Source organism: Pseudopodoces humilis, chromosome 25 (genome assembly GCF_049639895.1).
Source record: "Pseudopodoces humilis isolate 2021_Gansu_Grassland_sample_001 chromosome 25, ASM4963989v1, whole genome shotgun sequence".
NCBI lineage: Eukaryota > Metazoa > Chordata > Aves > Passeriformes > Paridae > Pseudopodoces > Pseudopodoces humilis.
This window is the reverse complement of record NC_142224.1, coordinates 2,312,927-2,338,783: the sequence shown is the minus strand read 5'-3', so window position 1 is coordinate 2,338,783 and position 25,857 is coordinate 2,312,927. Positions and strand designations below refer to the sequence as shown.

Here is a 25,857-nt window from a genome sequence, read left to right as displayed (position 1 = left end):
GGGGCATCGGTGCAGGAGGCCTGGAAAAAGAAGCCAGTCCTTCCTACACAGCCCTGGATATGGATGTGCCATGTGGATGGGACAAGCAGTGAGGTGACCAAGCAGCAAACTGCCCAAAATCCTCATCTGGAGCAGGACACAACCAGGAGACACCCCCTGCCCTGCCCAAAACGTGCAAGCATGAGACATGGAGAGCACGGAGAGGCTGAAAGCCGAGGGAATGGGGCTCCATCCCTGGGGAAGCCCTTCTTAAACCAAGGACCAAGGGACAGGGCCAGAAGGACAGACAGAGCAGTGTCTGGCAGGACACAGCCCATCCCTGCCCAAGGGAAGCATTTGGGAAGGCCCAGGGAAAAGCCTGAGGTTTCCTGCCTAGGAAACAGGGACTACAGCCTTTAAGGAGGAAAGTAATTTTGGGTGAGAGTGATGATGAAACGATCGAGTTCTCAACCCGATGGAAAGCCGTGGAATATGGATAATGGACTTCAAAAGCCAGATTTCAAAAAATTCAGGAAGCTGGTAGATGGGTTCTCCTGGGAAAATAATCACAAAGAAGGGGAGAGCTGGCAGTTACTGAAAGAGACTTTATTATACACACAATAGCAGGCTATCCCCGTGCAAAGGGAAGGTAGGAATCCTAGGAAGAGGCTGCTGTGGCTGAATTTGGAGCCATTCAATGACCTGGGAATAAAAAAGGAATCATGAAAAAAGTATGGAAACAAGGGCTAATAATTAGGGATGGGTATAACAGAGCCACAGCAGCAGAGAGGGATAAAGTCAGCAGCACTTATATGCAAAACAAGTTTTAATTAGCAAAAGATATGAGAGGAGAATAAAAAGGCTCTTGGATTTGCTCAAAAGAAAAGGAAAAGGAATGTTGGGTCTGTCACCAAGCAGTCACAGAAAGCATGTGGCAGAGATCCTCAGAGCCACGTTTGCTGTATCCATATAAAGGCAGGTGTGTCAGCAGACAGCTCCAAAATTCATGTTAACAGGGAAATGGCTTTCAGACTGGAGCGGGGGGAAAAGAAGGGTTAAAAAAAAAATAAAATTAAACTGGCAGAGATTGAGGAAAGTCTCTGGAAAGTGATGAAAAATCAGGCAGAAACGTCGCTGAGCCATCAGAGCTGCTCTTTGGGAGCTCGTGGAGGCCAGCAGCAAGGGCAAGAAATCTTCATATCTTTAAGTAAAAAAACCTAGGAGCTGTAGGCAATCAGCTCAGCTTCAATCACTGGGAAGATACTAAAACAAACGATGAAACTATCATAGCTTGTAAGGCCCGGGAATTTAATAAAGTGAGAAAAAAACCCCACATCCACCACCAACATGAGTTTGTCAAGAACAGATCATGTCAAACCAACCTAATTTCCGCCTTGACAGGATAACTAGACTTGGTGGATAAGAGGAAAGCTGTAGACATGATATACCTTGACTTTAATAAGGCTCCTGATGCCAGTCCCACGCGGCACCTCCGAGGAAAGTTGAGGAAGCACGGAGTGGATGTAATCGCTGAGGCTGGGGGCAGAGGGGAGGAGGGATAACAGCCTGTTGACAAAGCGCTCTCAAAGAGTGCTTATCTATTATTTACAACCATGCCAGGAGGCCAACCTACAGCGGGATTCCTCCGGGGTCTGTCCAGCCCTGCTCTCTCCAACATTTGCATTTAACTGCTTGCGTTACGGAGCCCGGAGCGCGCTGATTAAAATTTGTAGATGATGCCCAGCCAGGAGGAGAGGGGCTGGAAGGGTTCTGAGGACAGGACCAGAATCTCAAATCTCCTCTGGAAATGAGCAAATAGGAAATCCAGGACAGACAACCATGATGTGATACACTTAGAGAGAAAACATTGAACATGTGGATAAAAAGGATAGGATAAACCTAAGGAACTGGGGTGTTAGAGCTGCCCACGAATGATGGAGGATTCAAGCAGGCTACAGAAGATGGCAAATCTTAACACAAGTGTTGTAAAAAGGACAAAGGAGAATCGTTTTGCTCCACTTGGTTTAATGCAAGGGCTCAGCTGCAGGGCTCCATCCCGACCTGCACACCAGGCTCTCAGAAAGGCAAAGGTCAAGCCACCGCAGCTTAACACGTTATCACCTCCCCACCGACCCATGCTGGCACTTTGTCTTCTTTCCCAGCACATCTGGCTGCCCTGAGCCTGCAGCTGGAGGTTCCCTTTCTTCTCAGATCAGTCTGAAGTGCGTTTGCCACGGTGCAAGACACACATCTCTAATCGATGTGCAGCAATTGATCGCACGTCCCAGCCGGGACGAGCCAGGGTGGATCCATGGAATAGCAATGAAACGGGGAAGAGATGCAGACAACTCCAGAGAAAGATGAAAGGCACCAGGGTTTGCTTTGTCACTAAAAGAGAAGATTGAGTAAGAATTGACAACTCTCTTCCCTTACATAAATATCATACAAAGCAGGAGAATAATTATTTGTGCATCCCTTCAAAGAGACAGAAGAAGAACACACTAATTTGCAACAGGGATTTTGTTTGGGAACTTGGAATAATTTTGAGGCTCGTGAAGCCCTTGCACAAGGGCTTTATCACCAGAGGACAGCTCAGCTGCCCATGAAGCAGGTCCCTCATGTGCCCAACTCCAGTGGAGGGTGAAATCAGCTGGGATCCACCCAACCCTAATCCCACAAAGGTCCTTCACCAGTGACATTGGAACCTCTTGGGGTCCACAAAACTGTTGCAGCAGCGTAAAATCTGGACCACGAACAGTGGCAAGTCCAAGTCCTCGCTGTGGCACCCAGGAGATCCGTCTGCGAGCTCCCGCCCACCACTGGGAGCAAGGGCTCCACCGTTACAGACATTTGTGACCCCACAAATCACAGCAAGACACACTCAGCACTTTTATTCTTTATTGTTACAGTTCAGACAGCTCCATTATTTATCCAGATTACTTATTCATGTTCCATTTCCAGGGACAACTGCTTCAGTGGATAGAGCGATCATTGCCTCTCCCCTCCGCTCTCCCCCAGCTCTTGTCCCACTTTATGTGGCATTAGGACACACCACTGTTTGTGTGAGAGCATTAACTAGGGAATCATTCCATCCATCCCAGGCCCTCTCTTGCACCGCTCAAGGGTTCTGACAAGGGGAGGATTGAAAAAGCACAGCCCAAAAATGACAGCTAAGCCTCAGACAGTGACTGACAGAAGCACTGAACGTTTCCCGAGGCAACTCAATCAGAACAGGTTTTCTGGCCATCGTTAGAAGCTAAACCAATTCAGACAAATATCACTCCTACCTGGAGGGACAGCAAGGGCTCGTCATTAACAGCAAGGTGGCAGCTGGCCTGGATTAAACAGAGCTATCCAATGCATTCCCATATATCGCCCTCATTTCAAGGCTGCGCCTCAGAGGGCACATGGACCTTTATGATTTTGCAAAGATTTGAAGGCTGAAAGATTGTTGTGTTGTGCTGTCTCCAAGCTCAGATCACACCCTTTGCTCTCAGGTCAGACCCCAAGCACAACTCTATCTCCCACACAAGTCCCCTTCACCCAAACTGAGTGGGATTGGTGGCTCCTGAAACCATCCAGACCCAGGGATCACATCCTCCTTCTCCTGGGGGGCTCAATTTCCTTGTCTGAAGCACTGACATTAAAGTTTCACCCCAGTGAGAAAGCATTTTGAGGTGGAAAAATATTTCTAAGGGCAAAATTACTGCCAGAACTTGTGACTGCTCCTCTGCCAAGCCCCAGGTGGATCCTGCACGTCCAGCTACCATCAGCATCAGCTCAAACCCACATCTGCAACATCTGTCCTGTCCACCACGCCTCCCTGCGGCACGCACAAATTCCCCAGGAAAAACACAGAGCTGAAAGGAATTAAAAAACCCCGCAGAGCAACTGAGCAAATTCCCTAACAAAATGCTTAACTCTGGTGAAATCGAGGGAGGGTTCTCCAAGGAGCGATCACAGGCGGAGCAGCCGCCTAACGAGGCTGCAGACAGCGCTCCAGACACGCTCCTGACTGCCAGACAGCAGGGTCTGCACCCCACGGCAGCGGGTGCTGAGCACCGCGGAGACGCGCGGCAGAGAGGAGAGCGCTGCCGCCTCCAGCAACCAGCGGCACTGAGCAGCATCAGAAAGGAATCACTGAATGGTTTGGGATGAAAGGAAGTTTAAAGATCATCCCATCCCACCTCCTGCCATGGCAGGGACGCCTTCCACTGTCCCAGGTGGCTCCAAGCCCTGCCCAGCCTGGTCTTGGATCCTGCCAGGGATCCAGGGGCAGCCCCAGCTGCTCTGGGCACCCTGTGCCTCCCCACTCTCATAGCCAGGAATTTCTTCCCTCTGGCACTGGGAGCCATTCCCTGTGTCCTGTTCCTCCATCCCTTGTCCCCAGTCCCTCTCCAGCTCTCCTGGAGCCCCTTTAGGCCCTGCAAGGAGCTCTGAGCTCTCCCTGGAGCCTTCTCCTCTCCAGGTGAGCACCCCCAGCTCTCCCAGCCCGGCTCCAGAGCAGAGGGGCTCCAGCCCTGGCAGCATGTCCTTGGCTGAGCCAGAAGCACTCTCAGCCCACAGTACCAGGCACAGCAATTTTTAGCGATTCACTCGATATTTCACCACTCTTACTTCTGTCCTTACTTATAAAAAACACAGGGCAACAGCACAGATGGAATCATCTATCATAGATACGGATCAGAGACATCCTCACATGGCCATCACTGCCCTCCCGCCAGCACCACCACTTCCAGTTCATCACCTGCCAGCAGACATCCATTTCCAGGTCACTTGTAGAGACCTACAACAAGTGCCAAGTCCTAAGAAATCACATTCTGAGTGCATGAATACCCCCAGGTCCAGCTTCCAGCCTCTTCTCCGAGCTGTCCTTTGAGGTGCAGAGCAGTGGTGGTGGCTGAGGGATGCTCTTATCAGTGCATCTCATTTCAAATGGTGTGAGGACCATGTTATGCCTTGGGATAAACGGGGATGGCTGCCATTGAAGTAAAAGAGAGCCAAGCACTTCAGAAGCTGGAGTTTGGCCTCAAAAATAAAAGAAAACCACTAAAACTCAAGTGTTAAAGTGCATTTAAAAACATAATAAGGGAGATTAGCAATCAATCCAAGCGGCTCACTGGGGGATTGATAAGTGGGGACGGTTCTAGAGGCATATATCACCATTGAAAAAAGGCCAAAAAAGCCTTGTTTAGAGTAAAAATGACTTTTGATCCAAAAAACCAGCATGGGAATGCAGTTTTTCTCATGCATTTTCCATGAGAGAACAAGCCCAATCAGCCTTGTTTTAAGCAGAGATGCCGAAGCTCCCACCTGGAGTGCTCTGCACTGGGAGGGACAGGAAATTGCCTGGTGACTCAGTAGCACGATGTGCACAACGACCTTGTGCCTCTGGTGGATGCTCAGAGCACTTTTGACTCATTCAGGAGTCACTTGACCCAATCCCAATCCCAGCTTCCTGAACCATGCAGTGAAGGAGCTGTAAAGGTCTGGCTCCTTCACTAATCCTCCTGGAGCTGGGTCTTGGGAGTTTATTTGCCGATTAAAACAGCCATGAAGGAGGCACTTTTATCCCAAAACATGGGAGGAGTCAGCCTTAGGAATGGGCTGGGGGAAAGTGTGGGGATGGATGGGGAGGATGGTGAGAGCTCAGCCTCTTCCTCCAAAGATTTTCTCAGCAATTCTCAACGCAAAACCTTCCGAAGCTGTGATGTGTTGAGCTGCAGAGTCTGAAGCACTTGCTGCCACCACTCCAAACCTCTCCCTCCCTTCAGACCGAGGGATCAACGCAGGGTTTGACACCCATCAAGCTTCCATGTGCCTGGAGCCAGCAAGGGATGACCCAGGGCCAGCTCCTCCGAGACCTCCTTCTGTCTCGTCTCACAGTCTCCTGAGCTCTTGGCTTTGCAGAAATCCTCCTGCCCAAGACTACTGTGCTGAGCTTATTCCCAACCAGATTCAGTGGCTAAATTTTGTCTGGAAAGGTTGGAAAATAGAAGGCATCTCTTCTTGGAAGCTTGTGCAGTAACCATCTTGCAAAGAAGGGGCTGGTGGCTCATGCTCAACCCGAATTCCATGTGTATTAGTCCAAAACGTGGTTCAGGTTTATTTAATCTCTAAAGTCTCTGTACAACTCAAAGAACATCTCCCTCGTGCCACCAAACCCCTTTATGGTGTTAAAAGCAGCATGTGATCAGCATCAGAAGGTGCTCACCAGGCCAGAGCTGGAGCTCAGTGGTCCAGGGAAATAGGGTGGGACATTTTCTCCCATGGGACCTGGGGCCCCACCCATGCAGGGGAAAGGAGTAACCCCCATGGCCCTGCAGATCCCTTCCAGCTCAGGATATTCCGTGATTCCATGATAACCACAATCAGGATCCCTGTCCAATCTTCCCAGCACAGTCTGGGTGGCTTTTCCAAGCTGATCCCCCCACCCAGCACATCCCATGTTCACAGGGTGCTCAGCTCCCTCAGAACATGGGGTGCTCAAGCCTTCTCACTTCAGCTGGGGTCAGGGAAACTGAAATCACAAGTGTACAATCCTTTCACAAGGTAATTAAAGCACCCATCCACCCTTCATTCAAACCATTAGCCATGGTGCTTTACAATTAATTATTTGGAAGCAAATCAAACAAACAAAGAAAGACACAGGAAGAGAGAGCCAAGCAGAGCCAGGGCACAGGGCTCATCCCTCCCTTCCCAAAGAGAGGCACAACCCCTTTTAGCCAGCACAAGGGTTGTTAGAGGTGAGAACCCTGCTTTAAATTTGGGTGTTACCTCGAGCTGCCTCTGTGACCTTGGGAAAACCTCCCTGTGTCTCCTTGCTTCACTGCCAGCCCCTCACGCCATGACCCATCGCTGCACACCCTCCTTTGCCCTTGAACTGAGAATAAACCACAAATAAATGACTTACACAGCACGAGAGCTCTTTGGTGAGGCACTTGGGTGGGCAGGAGCCAGCACTTCCAGCCTGGCCTAGCCCCAGCCCCAGGACTTGCAAAACATCTGCCAGACCTCAGATTAGCTGAGAACAGACCTTTCCACCTGCACAGAAAGCCTGGGAAGGGCTCCTGAATATTGCAAGGAGGGCAAGCAGCTCTCCTCCTGCTCCAGTGGAGGCTGTGTCCCCAGCTGAAGCTCTCTGCCCTAGTTTATCTCCTCTTTTCCATGATCTCTCTCCTTGCTGAAAGCTTTATTTCAGTGCAGGTATTCAAGGGGAGAAGGGGAGGTGGGGATCAGGGAACCATCCTTCCTTTTCTCTTCTTATTTCTCTTGCATTTCCTCCCCTCTCGTTTGCTGCCACAGCCACACACCGTCTCTTATCCCCAACCTCTGTCTCCTCCATGCCCTCTCTGCTCCCCATCAAGACAGGGTTTAATGTCTTTCCATCTCTTCCTGGGTAAATTGCAGCGAGTCTGCCGGCTGCTCGGGTGGAACACACTGCTTTATATGCGCCATAAAGGGAGAGAACTCTGTAAACAATATTATTTTTAATAAAATCCAAGTCTTTGGCAGGCCAGCTGCTTTTGTGTCTGTCTTAATTTAATCAGACGATCAGCTCTCTCAAGCAGCAAGAGGGAATGAAAAGCATTAGCAAGGAATCAGGGAACTGGTGAGGAAGAGACATGATTTCCATCAAGAGCTTTCCGGCCCAGTGTGTTGCTATGAGAGCAGGACCAAGTTTTTTGGGAAACAGATTCCCAAAACAACTTTGTCAAGGTGCAGGAAGGACATGGGCACGTCTGGGCGTAACACTCATCCTGCAGTGCTTGAAAAAGAGCTGCTGCGGCTGATGAATAAACCAGGCTTAAAGATAGGTCCAGTCAGAGCAGACCACTGTGACATTGGAAGGTGTCAGACCCAGCCCACACGCCCTAGGATGGGAATTCTGCCCAATTTGATGGGCCCCAATGTTTGTATCCAGGTACAGCCACCCAAACCAGCATCCATCAGCTCCCTGTTCACAGCCAAAACCCACACCAGCCCCGTTTGACAGGTCAAAATTCAAAATCAAATCGATACAATGATAGCACTAGGGATTAAACACTAAATTCTGTAAATATATCCCCAAAATCCAGTCAAGGCTGCATCCAAGCTGGATCCAGGGTAAAAGCTGCCTCCAAAGAGGGAGGGGAGGAGATGGTGTTGGCAGCTGGAGCAAGGGGAAGAGGAGAGCAGCCCTGAGCAACCCCTGACACGCAGCACGGTGAGCAGCAGCTGAGTTTGAAAGGTGTCACTTACAGACAGCCAAAACCTGGCAGAAACAGCTGATTTTGTGACACTTCTGTTCTTCAAGACCAAGCAACAGCCAGCGAGCATCTGCCGTGGGCAGACAGCTCCTTTCCCTGCTCCAAAGCCTCAGAGCCAGCAGGCTCAACACTTGGCCGTCACGTCCTCTGAGCCTAAACCATTCCAGATGTGATTCCTGCCTCCTTCTCATAACTCTTTAGGGGATTTTTGGCAGCTAGAGCAGCCCAGAGCAGAGATCAGGACTCCCCTGGTATGGGACTGATCACTCTTCCACTCAAAGCCACAAATCCTCCAGAATAAAATTTCTCCAAAATCCAAAATAATAAAAACTAATTACAGACACACAAGTAAACAAATTAATTGATGTTTACATGTTTACCCAGTCACCAAAAAATTGTTAATGACTTAACATGTATTTTTAAGATATTAAACCGTGCTAAGGCACAGCCATAAATATCCCCAGTAAAGCAAACATGGTGCTCGGCACTGCAAAGGAACTAAAATTAGTATTTAATTACAAGAAATAGCTCGAAGTTCTTTTGCTACCATTAATCACTTTCAATTATGAATGTAATTATAAGTCATCTTTTCTCTTTGGGTGGTCGCTGCTGGGACCTGAAGCGGTGACCCTGCGCTGCAGAGGAGAGAACCCCTCTTTGCTCACCAAATGACAACTCCTCGCCGGCTGTGCCAACGGGATGGATCAATTAGTGCCTTCTCCCAGCTCCTGAGGAGCCAAGGGCATGCAAACAACGAGAGGGTGAGGGGGAAGATTGAGTTACTGCATCCCCTCCGCCTGCGCTGATTTGTGCACTACCCACCCGTGGCAGAATCAGGGCTACCCAGACGGAGAAATTGATGGGAGAAACAGTCCGTCCTCAGATCATTAAAGGACGAGATGATGATGTTATCTCTTGCCACGAGGCAAATCAAAGCCTTGAGAGCTCGACAGGAATCGTTGCAGTGGCAGCTCACTCCGTGCAGGCAGCTGAGTGGAGTGGGGGGCACAGCCAAAATCTGGTCCCCTCCACCTGCTGGCTCTGCCCTGCCGCTCCCCACGGGTCACACCACGGTCAGCATCGCCTCCTGGCACTTAAAGACAGAGCATGCTCACTGCAGAGGGGGTTTTCAGCTATGGATCAGTTCTCAGGGGAATCTACATTGGGAATCTGTGAAACGTAATTAAGAAAAGCAAATTTATTAGCCAAAAGCGCTGATTTTTTTTTTTTATTTTTTTTATTTTTTTTCTGAAGGAGGTGGCACTTTTCTTCTGGGCAACTTGCAAATCAAAAATAAAAAGCTGAAAACTCCCCTCTGCTTAGTGCTCAGCCTCCTTCATCAGCTCAGGCTCCGCTCAAAGAGTTTGGGATGTGGAATTCAAGCCCTGACTGCAGGCATTAAGTGAAATAAATCCTTACGTGGAGACAGCTGCTGGCAGAGCAGCTCCAGCCTGGGACACCCCTGATAACCAGGACACCCCACCATGACCTGCTGCCTTGACTCCCCCCAAATCCCTTCAGCCTCACAGCCTGCTCCTGGCACTGCACAGCACCAAGGAGGACCAAAACACAGAAGACAACGTGGAAGATCAAATGGAAACGTTCCCTTGTGGTTCCCTTGGTACTTCTTCGCAGGGAAAGTGATTAGACTGCCCTTATCTTGGTGGGAACAGTTGTTAGCAATAATGAAATCATCCAGTCCTTTTCTTTTTGAAATCCAGCCATATCCTTTGGCTGCAGGAAAAAGGGGCAGTGACATGTGCTGTTTTCATAAAAAGCCACAAGACAACATATTTCATCTCAGTAAATTCCCTTCCCTCAAGTGAAGAGTGAAGGAGAGAGGTTTCAAGGACAAGAAAAGTTTCAGCCAAAAGAAGGGGCTGAGCTGAACTTCTGCCCATCTGACACTTCCCAAGAAGTTGGCTCCTCACAACCTGAAGCAGTTTGGATGACGACAACCCTTGTTGCTTTTGTCTCTCTCCTTCTGCCTCAGCTCCTGCGAGGATTACAGGAACCGTGCACTGAATTTCCATGCCGGCACGAGCTCCAAGACAATGACTCTCTACGAGGGAAAGCCCAGCCTCTGGAGGATGGACACTCCACTCCACGTGTCGGCCATGAGTCCAAGGAGGACTCACGCCAAAACCCCCACATGTTTCTCCCAACAACTCCTCGTGACCTGCTTGGAGTCAGGACTACTCTTGCCAGGCTGTAAATCAAGCCAAACTCATCCTCACCTCATCCCCTTGGACTCTTCCCCAGCCCAAGACCCAGATTCCCTGCTGGGCCTTCCTCTCAGCTCAGAGATGCCACAGGACCACGTTGTCACCCGAGTGGACACCACGCTCGGGTGTTGCGACTCAGCACCTGAATTAACCAGGCCCCATCCTGTGCTGCCTCCTAATTAACGAGCAGGATTTCAGCGTCCCCCAGTCCTTGGCTGAGTCCCCCCTTCCCTCTGCTCCTCGCTTATTCTGTTCACTGAGCTAATTGCCAAGCGCCTGCACCCTGGGTGTCTGCTGCTGTTGGAGAAGATTAGTATTTTTACAGAGGGGGAAAAAAAAAGATTAAAAAAAAAGATTGTGTTTTTTAAAGCAGATGAAAGGAGAGCCCAAGGAGATGTGCATTTGACTCTCAAACATGCTCCTTCAAGTCTCCCTCAGCAGTACTTAAAGGCGTTTCCAAAGCAAGACTTTATGAATGCCAAATGAACCCAGTGCCTTGTTCCTCTGCCACAAGAAAAGAAAAAAAAACCTTATCTTTTATATACAATATTTCCTTTATGGCTGACACCGCGCATCACGCGTTGCCACCACTTCAGACACCGACGCTGACCTTCACAAAGTCACAGGGACACCACCAGCTCCCTGGGCTGGAGCAACACCCAGCTGGGCAGGGGTCAGGGAGCCACCGAGGGATTCATCTGCTGCTTTCCAGGAAGGGAGAGGTGACACCACCACAAATGGGGAAATGGTCAAAGCCTTGCTTCCCATCATTGTGATCTTGGATGACCCAGCCAAACCAGGGGTGTTGGTTGATGTATCACCCTCCAGAAAGGTCTCTGAGGATGCAGCTTGGTCAAGATGGGATGAGGAATGATGAACCAAGAGCGAAAGAGCAGCAGCCCAGCAAAGCAGACAGAGGAGAAAACACCCTCTGACTGTCCAGCCCTGAAAATCACCTGTACCAGCACCTCTGCTTCACCAAGGGGTGCTGGTGGGGTCCTCATTTGCATGTCCAGCACCCAAACTCTCCCCGATTCCAAAAAGGACAAGGAAAAGCACATCAATGCATCCAAACACCTTTGGCCACCTGGGTGATCAAGTCAAGGCCAGCCAACACCTCCTAATGGAGAAAACAGCCCAGTCCAGAGCCAGGACTGACCCCACCACCCTCACTGGATTTCCAGCAGGACCACCTTTCCCTACCTGTGAAATGGGGAAGAAGTGCCTTTAGCCTCTCACAAAATACTCTGAGAAGCTGGCCTGAGAGCTCTGAGAAGCTCTAAGGAAATCACCCACCCAAAGGAAGTCTTGGGAGATTTAATTAGCTGAATTCTGTGCTGTTTGAGCTTGTTAGGTGCTATATAATTGCTAAATATTATTATTATCTCCGCAGGTACAGCAGTTTGTTAGGATAATGATAGTGATTGACATTTCCCTGGCATCTTTCATCCCAACCAGATCCCATTTTACTCTATTATAAGACACTGTTCTGCCTTGACTCTCCATATGTCTCCAAACTGTCAACAGGATCATAACCAGCTCAGCGTTGCCAAAAGAAATAAAAGCAAAGTGGCTCATGGAAGTTCACAGGATGTATCACAAGCTGAGAGAGTTCAACTTTATGCTCAAGAACTCCAGTTGCACAGGTAGGCGTGGTGTAGACAGAGATCCACGGGCTCTACTTCACCATCAACAAGGAGCAAAGCTACAAGAAGTGGTCCTGGAAGCCACCACAGCACCCAAAAACTTTCCTTGTCCATCCCCATCTTTTTCCTGGCAAGCAGTGGGTACCATAACCCAACCACCACCATGAAAAATACATCCCAGGGACAGCAAAGCAGAGGGGCCACCGAGTGATTAATGGGAGACTATCAGTTTGGGATAGGTCTCTAAATTCTCATTAAGTCAGGTGCTGAGGCATCGCACATTAATCCAGAACATTTCCCCTTCGGCCCAAACAAATAAATAACTCGTGTATAATTCAGGGAGAACTGGGTGGAGCCCTCTCTCCCCCTCTCTCTCCGTCTCTTTCCAACTAACCAGTGAATAAAACATCGCCCACAAATCTATTAGGCTAATTTTAAATCCTGACAATTTAGCAGCACTTCAGCAAGATAAGAGCCATTTATTAAAAGCCACAGTTCATTAAGCCAAATGCTGCTGGCGTATTTACTCAGAGAAACGGGGCTGGGCTCAGCTCTCACCCAGACCAGAAGTCTCCAAAGGAGCAGGAGTGATCGTATTTCACCCAAAAAGAGAGGCCAGCATGAATCTTTGCCCACCTCAAGCACATGTGGGGCTGTGCATGCTTCCCACCAAAGGAACTGGGTGCCCGTGCTGCCTTCTCCCCTCTTGGATGAACACAGCAGAAATCATGGGAGGCTCCAGAGCTAGGAGAAGTCCCACAGCTCACATGGGGCCGTGCTTTGCACCACCACACCGTGGGGCTGCTCCCAAAAGGATCAACACCCCAGTCTGGATCGGGATTGCACCGCTTTGGAACCATTCCCCTTGGTGGCAGGCACAGATGGACTTTGGATGGAGGGATGATTGCTCCCAACCACAAGCCAGGTTGGAGAGGGCTACTGAAGAGGAGCTGCTGCTTGCCAAAGGTACCAGATTGCACCCAGAGTTTTCATTCCTCTAAGCTGCCCTTGACATCTCTGCTGAGACCTTCTGCTGTGACCGTGACAGGGGGTGCTTTGGGACACACAAAAAGAGCTGGAAGCTCCCAGGAAAGCTCCCAGGAAAGAGATGGACTCGGCAATAGGAGCAGCCCTGCTCTCTGGGAATTGGGATTTTTGTTAACTTTCACAAGGGATGAGTTGCATGCTCCACTCAAACCAAGTCACCACAACCCATAAAGCCAAGCTGTGCATGAGCCCCCCTCAGATCTAAAAAATCTGCCCAGTAAAAATGTGCCCGAGCACAACCTGGCAGAGCACACGTGGCTCCACAGCAAGTGTGGATAAGCTGTGCCAGCATAAGCTTATTCCACTTAGGAACCATGTGCCACGTGGAGCTGGAGGATTTTTAAGGTCCCCTGCAACCCGAGCTACTCTGGGATTCTCTGATCCTGTGGTTCCCAGCAGCACAGGAGGGAGAAATGGTGAGGGGCTCCGTGGTAGCCGGGATGGAGGCAGCAGGGAGAGAGCTGTGGCAGCATCGCTGCAAGGAGCCGGTGGCAGAGGGCAGTGGAGAAATCCCATCTGGCAGAGTTTGTGAGTGTAATTCATTCCAGCGGGAGACATCCAAGAGACTTTATCAAGTGCAATTGTCCCACTGCGCCTTTCACCTGCACACACTTGCAAGACAGTCTGGAGTGACTACAGAGTATCCCTTTACAGTCAGAGCTGAAAGGAGCATTATAAAGGTGAATTAACATTTAAAAAGAACGTAAAAAACCCAGAACTGTTCTAATGATGATTAATGGGAAGCTATAAGGGAGGCCGTGACCTCCCGGTGTCATTAAATGGATTGGCAGGTTTCTGAGCATTAATTATAAATAGCCACAGGAGTTTGAGTGCTTAGCAGAACGATGATAAATCCATGACACAGGCGCAGGGACAAGGAGCCAGGAGCATGGGGGAACACGTGCCGGTGTGCACACAGCTCAGTGTGCAGGGGAACATGGCTTTGCACATGTGTCACACACAGGAAAGAGGCAGAAAGCCAAAAAAAAAGGTGGAAATGAGTCCATCTGAGGATATTGCTGTGTTTGGGTGGATAGAGAAACGGGTAAATGATAAATTAGGCACTGCCAGTCAATCACATTTTCTAAATGTTTTATATCCCAAAAGCTATAAAAGCAATATTCCTTTCTGGCCTTATTGGAGCCATTTCTGGAAGGCAATCACATCTGTTTCCTCGGGGATTTGAGCTGAACTGTGCCTTGGCTTTTTTTTTCCTTGCCTCTTTTTTTCCCCTCCCCTTTCTATTTGCTCTCTAGCCTGTTACCAAAGCAGGGTCAGAGCATGCATACAAATAGGGAGGAGGAGTGAAAAACAAACAGCCCTGAACCAGTGGTGAACAGACAAAAAGTGTCTGCAAACTTCTCATGGCAAAGCCACAGCTCCAGTAATCACAGGCCACACAGATTTTAGGTCGGGCAGCTCCCACATCAGTATTTCCTTTGCTTTAATGTCCATAATTCCACAATTGCATTGATATTATGGAGATCTGCATCCTGGGGCACCGCTGTGCATCACCTCGGATGTGCTGAGCCACCCAGCCTGCCTGGGATTTGTGGCACCACACAGTTCCCTTCCAAGAGCCCTTGGAGAGACGCTCATGGATTAAAGCCCAAATCCCTCTCTGCATCCCACAGGCACCCAGAGCCGCAGCCACAAAGGTGCATTTGCTCTCTAAAGCAGAAGGTGTTTTTTTTTGCAGGAGTTCATCGGAAAGGATCAGCAAACCATCAGAGCCTGCAGATGGAGGTCAGAATAAACAGGGGGTGAATGGAGCGAGGACCTGAGGCTCATTAATGAGCTCTGCCAGTGAACCACAGTGACTGCAGAGGGGAAAGCTCCTCTCGCTGCCAGTGACAGGGACAAAAGGCTCCGGGTGAGGTGCCAAAGGGGCAGTCCCATCCCTGGGCATCCAGACACCCCCCTTAGCATTCAGGAGAGAGGCTGACCTGGCACAGCTCTGCACCAGCAGCCACATCCCATCACCCAGCTCAGACAGCAGCCCCATCACCCCACCATGGAGCGCTTTGGGATCCCTTTTCCTCCTTCTCTGAACTGCTGTTTTATTTCTGCCCACTCCATGGGGAAGCAAAAGCACAAGCCAGATCTCCCCCACACTAAAATTTAAAATATTCCTGTTTAGATTTAAGTCTTATTACCATGCTGGGCCCTCCTGTATTATTTCAACTGATTGGAATATGGTGGCAAAGGAATAAGTTCTCCATACAATTTTCTTCCGATCCTATTAGTTGCAATACAATTACAGTGAATACATCAATTCTTCGTCCCAGCAGCTCCTGGAAAGAGCCACCTATTAAAAGCTGGCTTATTAATGGAATTGTACATCCAGGATTAATCGGGCCACGTTGGCCATTTCCATTTCTCACTCCACAAGTGCTTTTGTTTGCTTAATAGGCTGAAGTAACTTGAGAATGACACAACTTAGAGCTTCCCCATTTGCTCTGCATATCGCCAGCAAATTTAATATCGCTTTCTTTGCCGGCGTCTCTCCGGGATAAAACCTGGCACGTGCTGCCAAGGAAATCCACCCTGCAGGCTGGGGAGGGGTAGAAGGGGCTTTCTGCCTTTGGCAGAGCCCACAGGGGGAAATTCCTCATTGATCCAAGGCTTTAAACCCAAAGGGAAACGCCAACACCAAAGGCTGCTGGATGAGAGCCACTGGAATATCATCCCATGAGCAGTTCAAAAGCTTCCCAAAGCCCCTCAGAGCATCACCCCCTGGCCAGTTTGATGCAGGGAGTCCCCTCTGACCCTCCCTAGTCCCTGCACATCCAATCCCAAAGCCAGTCCCATTCCCCAGCATCATCCCTGCACTTGGAAGCAAGGGCGCTGATATTCCTGTGGCAGCAAAGTCACTGCATGTTGCAGCACAGTAATATAGTATGACTTTTCCCTTTAATGGAATTTTTCTAGCCCACTAGGAAAAAAAAGACTCCATTAGCCATACTACAAAGGCTCCTACTTATTAGTATTTTAGAACAGCGGCAAAAACATTTCTTGAATCTAATTATTGCTGACAAATATGAAAATTGAAATCAAAGTTAAATTTTCAGCTACAGTGCCTCATTCGGCCGCGGCTCGCCCGCTCCCGATTGCATCAACACATTTATTCTGCTGAGCAGGCTCCCAGATTGGGCCCCCCCATTCCCTGCAGCCCACCCCTCCATCTTCAGAGGCATTAACTCTGACATATTCATCTCCGCAGCCGGGCCACAGAACCAACTCCATGTTTACTCCATGTGGCCAACGCACCGGAGTGAGGCTTCCAGGGCTGGGGAAGAAGCGGGCAGAGCTTGCTGCTGGAAGAAGAAAGGGATAGAATTGCTGCTTTTTTCTTTTCTTCCCTTCTTTTTTTTTTTTTTAATTTATTGTTATTTATTTCCAACTTTGCTGGCTCCTATCCCCTCCCAACCTGATCTCCAAAAGGGTGATTTTGAATTCCACAAGACAGAGGATGTGGAAGGGAGGGGAGAATGGAGAGAGGGGGGGAAATAAGGGAAAAAAAAAAAAAGCCTTGTCAACATATTTCCTTTCTCCTACCTCCCCCCAACATACTGTAAAAATCAATCCCCTTTGTCATTTTGCTCTGCTTGTGTGAATGTTTAATGGCTGTCGAGGGAGATAATGATTGCTGCTAGGAAATTCATTTCAGATTTGCTATTTATAAAGTACTTGGTGCTCAGGTGGGAAATTAACATAAGGAAGGGGGAAAGGGACCAAACCAGGGAAAAAAAGCAGCAGGAGAGGAGGGATGAGATGCTGCAGGGCTGGTCGGAATGGGATGGAGCTCAAAGAGAATCTGCATCTGGTCCCACCTCTCCTGGGACAGAGGGAAAAGGTCTGCATGGAGCAAGGATGGCGCTGCCAGCCCCTTCCCACCCGTGGATGCAAGGACACAGAGCCAGGATTATCCCCCAAGTGCCTGGGGGTTTCATCCCCCAAAAATCCAGACCACCAGCCCCAGCAGCACCAATGGCTTGTGCCCCAGCTGCCCCTCCAGCCCCTCATCCCCTTGAATTAACCCCAAACCTCCTCTGGGTCCCCTCTCCCCTCTCCCCCACCAACCTGTTGCCACATGTGGGATTTTTGAATCCCGAGGGAATTCCCATCTGTGGTACAGCCAGATCCCGCAGCACCAACGCTGCCATTGAGTTGCTAATTCCTTGCCTCAGAAGTTGCTTTTCACTTTCTGATTTTTCAATAATAGGCTTGGTATGAATCCCTTAAGCTTCTGAAATAAGCTGAAAAATGCTTTTCCAGCCATTTACATAAACACAAGTGGATCAGAAGGAATAATCATAGTTTATGCATTATTTGGGGGCTTTGGAGATGGTTTCTAATGTGGTGTCAGGTTTTGAAGCCCAAAACATACAATGGGAAGCGTTGATGTGCAGAAAAGCAGCACAAAAAGTAAACAATAAATAATACACGTTTTTTTCATGTTGTCTTCAATGACAAGGCGGTTTTGGCTCCGCCACTACCCCGGCCTCTAATGGATCACAGATCCTGCTCCTCGCCAGCTTTGTTCCAAAAAGGACTTCATTAAGAGAGATGTCACTCATCCTAAATCCAAATTCACCTCGTGCCAGCCAGCCCTGCCGGTCTCCTGTGCCTTGGCCCGCTCTCAAAAACCCCAGTGCTGGCTTTGGGGATTGACTTTGGAAAACTAAAAGTCTAACGGAGGCACCCTCTGATCTCTAAATACCATCTGTCCTGTAGAAAGGGAATAAAAGCTAAAAACACCCAAACCAACCCAGGAACAAAGTGCTATTCACCAGATAACTCCTCTAAGATGGGAGAAAAGCCCTAAACACTAAAAAAAGAAAGAGAATATTATGGTATTAATGAACCTTGGTTTGCTCTGAGGGCCTGTCACGCTTCCAGTGAGGCGGGTCAGGTTTGGCTTTCAAACCAGTTCTTTAAATCAAGAATTCTGTTTCTGGTAAAATGAAAACATTAGCAAAGGAGCTGTTTTGAAGAAATAACAATACAAAATGGAACAAGGCTGGAGACTCCAGGCTCTTTGATACCGCTGGAACGTGGCCTTCAGAGCTCCTCTTTTTTTTTTTGTTTGAAACCACTTCACAACTTTGTACATAAAGCTTCAGCAAGCTCCGAAGAAAATGCTTCAAAAATCAATCCTGACTTTTCCCAGGATTTACTTTCACTGGGAATTTGTGATTGTTCTTTTTTATTTCGTTTTGGAATTAGAAAACCCTGAAACATTCTTCTTCTTTTCGAATATTACACAATTTCCTGTGGTATTTCCCACTCCTCAGCAGCTGCTCTCTCCCACCATGAGTCACTGGAGGACACAAACCAGCCCTATGGGGTTGGAATTTGTGAATTCCAAGCTGCTTTCCAACCTAAATCAGGGTTTCTAGGATCAGCAATGTGCAAGGAAAATACACCATCCTCTCAAGGCCAGGTTGGACAGGGCTTGGAGAAACCTGCTCTGGTGGAGGGTTCCACCATGGCAGGGGTGGAATGAGATGAGATTTGAGCTCCTTTCCAACCCAAACTGTTCTGGGATCTTTTTCTGAAATTTCCCAAAAACTCCCTGATGAGAACCTGCCCTCACCCTTCCTCCAAGCCACAGCCAGTGCTCCAGCAGAGAGCACTTGGCCCCAGCTCACCCAGTGCCTGGAGGTGACCCCGAGTGATGCTGTGCTGGGACTCCTCAGTCTGGCAGCACCTCCATCCCCATGATCCCCATGGGAAGAGTGAGGATTCCATGCCAGCTTCCAGCAGTGCTGTAAAGGGAATTCTCTGAGCACCAGGAATTCAGGCACAGCAGATGCCCGGAATCCTGACTTCCCCACACAGCTCCTGTGAAGCATTTCAGAGTCAAGGCTCCTTTTTTTGACTGCCCTGATTAGTAAGCAAAGCATGTGGGAGGTGGAGGAAGGGAAAGTAGGAGGAGGGGGCAAGAATGCCAAGAACCAAACACTGTCTTTAGTGGGAACAGTCAACAGGACACGGGGGCCAAGGGGTCAATTAATTTACAACAGCTTTCAGCATTAGACATATTAACTGTTAAGCGCATCAAAAATCCGAGCTCTCCCTCCTGGCGGCAGATAACAGAGCCCAGCAAGGCAGCACCTCTGATTTATTATTAACCACGAGCAAGGTGCCTGCTTGGGAAGGAGGAGGGAGGGAGGGAGGTGGCTGCTCCTCCCCGTTCCTCCTGCCAGCCACAGCTCCAGATGCGCTGGGAGCACGAGGGATGCGATGCCTGCAGGATGCACCCATGGAAGGGCTGGAGGCATTGAGGTGCCCCAAGGGGTGCAGTGATAAAGGGATCACTCTTTGTGATCCTGTTTTTTCACACAATCCCAGAATGGTTTGAGTTGGGAAAGGATCTTAAAGGTCCTCTTATTCCAACCCCCTGCCATGGGCATGGACACCTTCCACTATCCCAGGTTGTTCCAAGCCCCATCCAAATCAGCCTTGGGGCACTTCCAGGGATGAGGCAGCCACAGCTTCTCTGGGCACCCTGTTCCAGGACCTCCCCACCCTCACAGCCAGGAATTTCTCCCCAACATCCCACCTACCCCTGTCCTCTGGCAGTGGGAAGCCATCCCTTTCCTTGTCCTCTCCTCCAGGCCCTTGTCCCTCTCCTCTGCCTAACCCCATTAGGCACTGGAAGGGTTGCTAAGGTCTCCCTGGAACCTTCTCTTCTCCAGGTGAACAATCCCAGCCCTCCCAGACTGTTTTTTTTCTTTTTCCTTATAAAAGCTTCTAAAGGCATGAAAAACCCATGTGCTGAGGTGTGGGTGCTGGCTGGCAGCAGGAGACAGAAGCATGGCTCGGGCTTCCACTATAAAATCCCCAAATCTGGCACCTTGCTCATCTTGGCTCCTGTTTGAAACCAAGAGCTCAAGTCCAAGTCACAGCTCCAAGCCCTTGCCATGAACATCAGAGATGGACCAGGTTTGGATGAGTCTAAAGGGAGATTTGTCATGGCCCATCAAAGAAGAATGACCAGTAAAGCTTAAAAAAATCCCATTTCCCCCTCTTTAAAACTCTTTTCACTTCAACTGGAGAACAAGCAAAGCAAGTTTTGACTTTTCTTGCCACTACTGAAGTTTGGGAAGCAAAGATAAACACAAATTAAGGTATTTTTCTGATCCCCATGGCCAAATATTTGCTCTTCATGTGGTGTTTTCCAGGCTGAGGAAAGCTGAAGTCCACCTCCACTGTCTGGAGCTTCCTGGGAAGAGCTCTCCCCATCCACTCCTGGTCTATCAGAGAAAACAGCAAGCCCTGCTCACTAACCTGACCTAGATCTGTCAACTGATCCAATTCTTCCCCATGGGAAAAAAATAAATGGGGGGAGATCACAATATGGGTATTTTTAAGTGAAAACTGCAAGAAAAATACACAAAGCAGACACTTCTGATATCAAATGCACTCGTCTGAGGTGGAAGTCAAAAGAAGACGGAAAAACCAGGAGCCAGGGTTATTGTGCTGGATTCCTTTGGGGATAAAGGAGAAGTTTTTGTGAGACACAAGGATATCCCAAAATTGGCTGCAGCCCCCAGAGCACCAGTCTTGTACAGAGGGATGGTCCCTAGGCTGGTTCAGAAGTTCAGTTTTACCAAAGGAGGTTTTTTCCCAAGCTCCCAGCTCCCACCTGATCCCCTCTGCTTATCAAAATGATATTTATCTCCTTTTGACCCATGAGGCTCATCCCAAACGTGGCAAAGAGAGAGCAGTCCCACACCAACTTGGACTTCCATAAAATCCCCAAATCTGGCACCTTTGCTCATTTTGGTCCCTGTTTGAAAGCAAAAGCTCAACTCCAAGCCCAAGCTGCAGCCCCAAGCCCTTGCCATGAACATCTGAGATGTTTTTTGCCTGCTCACGTGCCCACTGTAGATGGCCACAGGCACCTTGTTCACGTGTGTTTCATGGCCAGCAAACAGCTGCAGGTCCTGACATTTGTGTCAGCACTTGTGGGACCTCACACATCTCCAGTCCACCTGTGGGGTTCCTAAACCTGGTGTAGCTACAACACCGACCTACTCCAGCACCTTCTCCCGTGCTCTAAAGTAGCTCATTACACACAACAGAGTTTCCATTTTGATTTTTGTCATTTTGATCCCCCTCTCTTTTGATGGAGATCTCTCAGTATCAGCAACTACAACTTTACTCCTCCTTGTATCCTGCCAATCCGCTGCTGTGCAACCAGAGCAGTGCAGGGATGCTCCCAGGGAAGCAGCAGCAATCCACACAGGGAAAACCCCACCTGCAGCTCCACCACCCAAACCCAAATCCCAAGCCCCTTCCCAGCATTTTGGGTGCCATCCAGCGTTTCACACAGTGCAACTGCTTTCCAAAGGTCTGCTCAGGTTCCTTGCTCTGCTGCATCTTAAAAATGTGCCAATTAATGCCACGTGGTGGCCTGATTTCCAGAGGTGCTGATGGCTCCTCACAGCTCCACTGAGAATCAACAGGAGTGACAGATGTTCAGCCACGCTCCAAATCCACAGGCGGAGTGCGCTCCCCTCCTTTTATGTACTGCATATAACTGGGTTATCTAATCATGTAGGTATTGATTATTACTGTTATTACCTATTAAATAGCTATTTTCTGCTGTTGGGGTGAATATCACATTTTATTGACCCTCACTATAACTATTAACCACATCTAATATTTTTCCCGAGGACCAATAAATCCGGGCATTCACAAAAAGATGTCGATACGTGTAATTTTTCTTATACACATTCATTAGTGCAATTACATCCTGCACGAACTGCCAGGAGGTTTCCCCTCACCCCTCCACTGAGAGAAAATTCTCACAGGATGCCTAGCCCCAACCCAGATTCCAAATCCTGCCTTTCCTGAGGGGAAGCACCCAGCCTCTCCTCCCTGTGGATTTGTCTCTGGGTCAGATCCAGCCTTTCCATCCCACACCAGCACAGCCTGTCTCAGTCTGGGAATTATCTGAATCCCAGCCACATCGAACGAGCGAATAATTCTTTCGGATGAGGAACGCTCTGTGTAGGATGTTGACACATGCTATTATTTTACATACCTATTTCAGCTTGTATGCTTATTAGAATAAGGTCTTTATGCTAATTTGTAAATCAAATTCCCATAATTCTTGGCTTACTGATGCTAAAGGCCCAGCTAAATCTTCTATGACCTTTTAGCCTGGTTAATCCTTTTACGCGTGGCTGAGTGAAGAGTTTTCTTGTCTCTCCCACTGCCGAGTGCTGGGGTGAGATTTTTGCCTGTTCCTTAAGAAATCCAGGTGGGCTGTGAGTCAGGGACATGGGGCACATGTGAGGACACCCCTTTACTCTGAGCCAGGGAAAGGGGGAGGAGAAAACGCTGCTGCCTGGTCCCTGTGTGAGGATATTTTGGATTTCCATAGCTGCTATTTAAAAATCCCACAGAAGACACGGAGCAAACACAATGAGAGCTGTGTTGCCAAATTGCCACTCACTTCCCGACGCCCGGGGCTATCCCAGCCCTCTGCAACCTCCCCCCTTTCCATCTCCTTTCCCAAGTTTCAGCTGGACATTTTCTGGCTCCATCCTTCCTGTGGGTGGATGCAATGGACACGTCCAGCCCCTTCCCAAGGGGATGCAGCATCCAAGAAATCCCCCAGCTTCTCTTGGTGTCCAACCACGCTGGACATTCCAGGGCTCAGGGGGCTCCTTCCTGACAGACACAACACTCAACAGCTCCCATTTTAGGGCCACAATTCCACAAATCCAACAAATCTACAAAATTTCTACAAAAGCGAATCTACAAAACTCAGAGGACCCACAGATGTTTCCACAAATGCAGGTGGTCAAACACTTCTGAATTATCCCACTTCACACTCCACTTTCCTCTCAAGCACACTCACAAAACACTTTTCTTATTGTTTGTTTGGCTGGAAATGGGGAAATGACCTGGAGTATGGATGAACCGCTGCAGAGGGCAGCACACATCTCTGGAGATATTTGGAGATTTGTGCAAAACACAGTTTTCCTGTATGACAATAATTTTCACGCTTTCAAACACAAGCCAGCTCCACTTCTGGACACCAAAAGAGGGAGAAAACTTATGAATTCCAAAAACTGCTTTGATTATCAGAAGAATCAATCAAGCAGAAGCACATTACTGATGATTTTCAGCACTGCATACAAACCTAAATATTACCTTGGGGTTGAATGTACCCAAATTTCTCAGAACTCTCCTTAAAAGTTTGTGCTAAAATACAAAATTATTTATAGGGTGCATTTGGGTTTTTTTTTAATGACTCCTAAATAAAATTATGCAGGGAAAAAAAAAAATACCTCCCGAGGGGACTCCTGCCCTCCAACAATGCAGCAACTCCCAGCCCAAAGAAGGCCCCAACTTTTTGCTGCCGAAGGCTGCCCCGTGCAGCCAGCTCTCACCCAGCTCTCCATGGCTCTGCCCTGGGTCCTCCCCAGACCATGGAGCAAGGTGGTTCCCTGCTTTTCCTCACTCCAGGGGTGATTCAGGGGCTTCTGGAACCCACATCAGATTCCTGCAAGGCAGGGAATTGGGGGATTCCCAATGGCTGTGGGAAGCAGAACATTCCTCCCCACTGCTCTGCTGCCCAGGAGAGTTACAAAAATAAAAAATAAAGAAATAAAAAGCCAGCTACTTTTTGATCTGGAAGCTTTGATGGGAGCAGGGAGAGGAAGCAGGAAGGATGACCAGAGGCATGGAATGAGACTGCAAGGAAGCCAAGTCAGGAGCCCCAAAGCAAGCATTAAAAAATAATAAAATAATGAAATAATAAAATAAACGAAGCACAAAATCTGGGCAGGAGAAGCGAGGAGGGAAAGGTGCAGCTTCATCCCTCTCCTGGGAAAGCCCCGTTTCTCGACACCCCAGGCGGGCTCCCTGCAGAGGTGGCAGCCCCAGGGAAGCCCCCGGGATGCAGGAATGCCGGCACGGGGAGCAGCGAGCCTGGGAGAGGGAGAGAGCTCGAGGAGGGAGAGCGGGAGGAAGGCGAAGAGGAGCGATGCCTTGGCGTGTGATGTGCATGTTAAGCAGCCCGTGCCGGTCGATACGGCACCGGGGGGCTCTCCCCCCGCAGAGGGGGACCCGGCCTGGCCAGCAGAGAGAAGTTTGTGCTGGGAGACACCCAGGCACCATCTCTGGCCGCCCCGCAGCCCCCAGCCCCACACAGCCTGGGCTCCCCGAGCCCACCCGAGCCCTGCTGCAGCGCACCTCGGCACACGGGGGACGAGGCTGCGCTGCTTTGGACATTCCCAGCCTCCGGTGGGCACCTCGGAGCAGCGCAGAGGTAGCTGGATCCGGCTGTGGAGAAGGAGGTGCATTCACCCCCCGGCGTGCATCCATCCTGGGGAGAACCTACATTCCCCCCGGGGAACGCCTGCATCCCCCCCGGCGCGCATCCGTCTCGCCCAGGAATACTCGCACCGCCCCGGGGGTGCATCCGTGCTCCACAGAGCGCCTGCATCCCCTGGCGGGGGGGCATCCATTTCCCCGAGAAGTGCCCGCATCCCGCCCCGGAGCCCCGGGACCAGCCGCCCCCCGTGCAGCATCCCCCGGCGCATCCCCCGGCGCATCCCCCGCTGCATCCCCCGCTCATCCCCCGCTGCATCCCCCGGCGCATCCCCCGCTCATCCCCCTGCACATCCCGAGCTCCCGCGGCGGCCCGGGGCAGGATGCGGCTCCAGCCTCTCCTCCCATGGAGGAAACCCCGCTCCCACAGCCCCTCCAGATGGCTGCGAGGAGCCTAACGCGAGCTGACAGGCTCGGCGCTCCCGGCCAGATGGGGTTGGCTCCTGCCGCCTCTTCCCCCCTCCTTTTCCCATCGCTTTTTGCTCTTTTTTTTTTTTCGCTCGCACAGCTCCCCCCTCCCCTCCAAGCAGCGTCCCCCGGCTGGGGGGGAGACGGCCGAGCTGGCCCGGGACAGACTGGCTGAGCACTTCCCAACTCGCAGCCCGGCGGGAGCGGGGCTGCACCGAGTTTTTCGGACGACCTTGCTGGAAAAGCAAAGGCGTGGGGGGAGCACAGAGGAACCCCGGCCCCCCTCGCCAACCCCCAGCCTGTTGGATCATTGATCCTGCCAGAATTGTGCCGGGATGGCAGAGTCCTTCTGCACCCGCAAAAATGATCGGGACGCCAGAAGTGTCCCCCCCGCCGCCAGCCCGGTGCACCGGGAATTCCTGCGCCGTACCCGCATCCGCATCCCCCGCAACTTCACAGCGGGCTGGGAACCCTTTCCCAGCTGTGTCCCCGCTCTGGAGGGATCCTCACCCCCACTCTGGGGGGGATTCTCATCCCCCAGCCCCCTTGGAGGGTGCTGCTGTGGGAGCGCGCATCCCCCGCCCGCCCGGGCTGCGTCCCCCGCGGCGTTCCCTACCTTGGGAGAGGAGGAGCGCGGCCATCCCGGCGAAGATCACCCAAGAGACGGGGTGGTGCATTTTGGCCTGGGCCATGTTTTCCTTCTCCTTCCCCACTCACTGCCAGGCGGGGAAAGGTTTAAAATCCAGCGTTTTCCCGGAGCAAAGCGCAGAAAGAGGGGCGGGGGGGGGGGGGGGGGGGGGGGGGGAAGAAGGAAAAAGGAAGGGGAAAAAAAAAAAAGGGAGGGGGGGTAAAAAAGCACCGAAGGGTGGGGGAGGGGAAAAACCCAAAAGAAAAAAAAAAGGGGGGGGGAAGGGGGTCGGAAGGGGTTGCAGGTGCGAGGACAGG

General features: G+C 50.2%; 1 protein-coding gene across 2 annotated transcripts in view; it reads right to left on the bottom strand.

Moving 5' to 3' along the window:
• LOC102105752 (protein CEPU-1) overlaps positions 1-25,678 on the bottom strand; it is a 352,214-nt gene extending 326,536 nt beyond the window's left edge. The window contains exon 1 of one of the 2 annotated variants that reach the window (XM_005528456.2): positions 25,529-25,678. In XM_005528456.2, coding sequence (XP_005528513.1) covers positions 25,529-25,604 — 76 coding nt within the window. In that variant the 5' untranslated portion in view covers positions 25,605-25,678. Of the gene's footprint in view, positions 1-24,366; positions 24,386-25,528 lie in introns of those variants that run through there. The other variant, XM_088066840.1, reaches the window with a different exon arrangement.
• Positions 25,679-25,857: the final 179 nt, after the last annotated feature.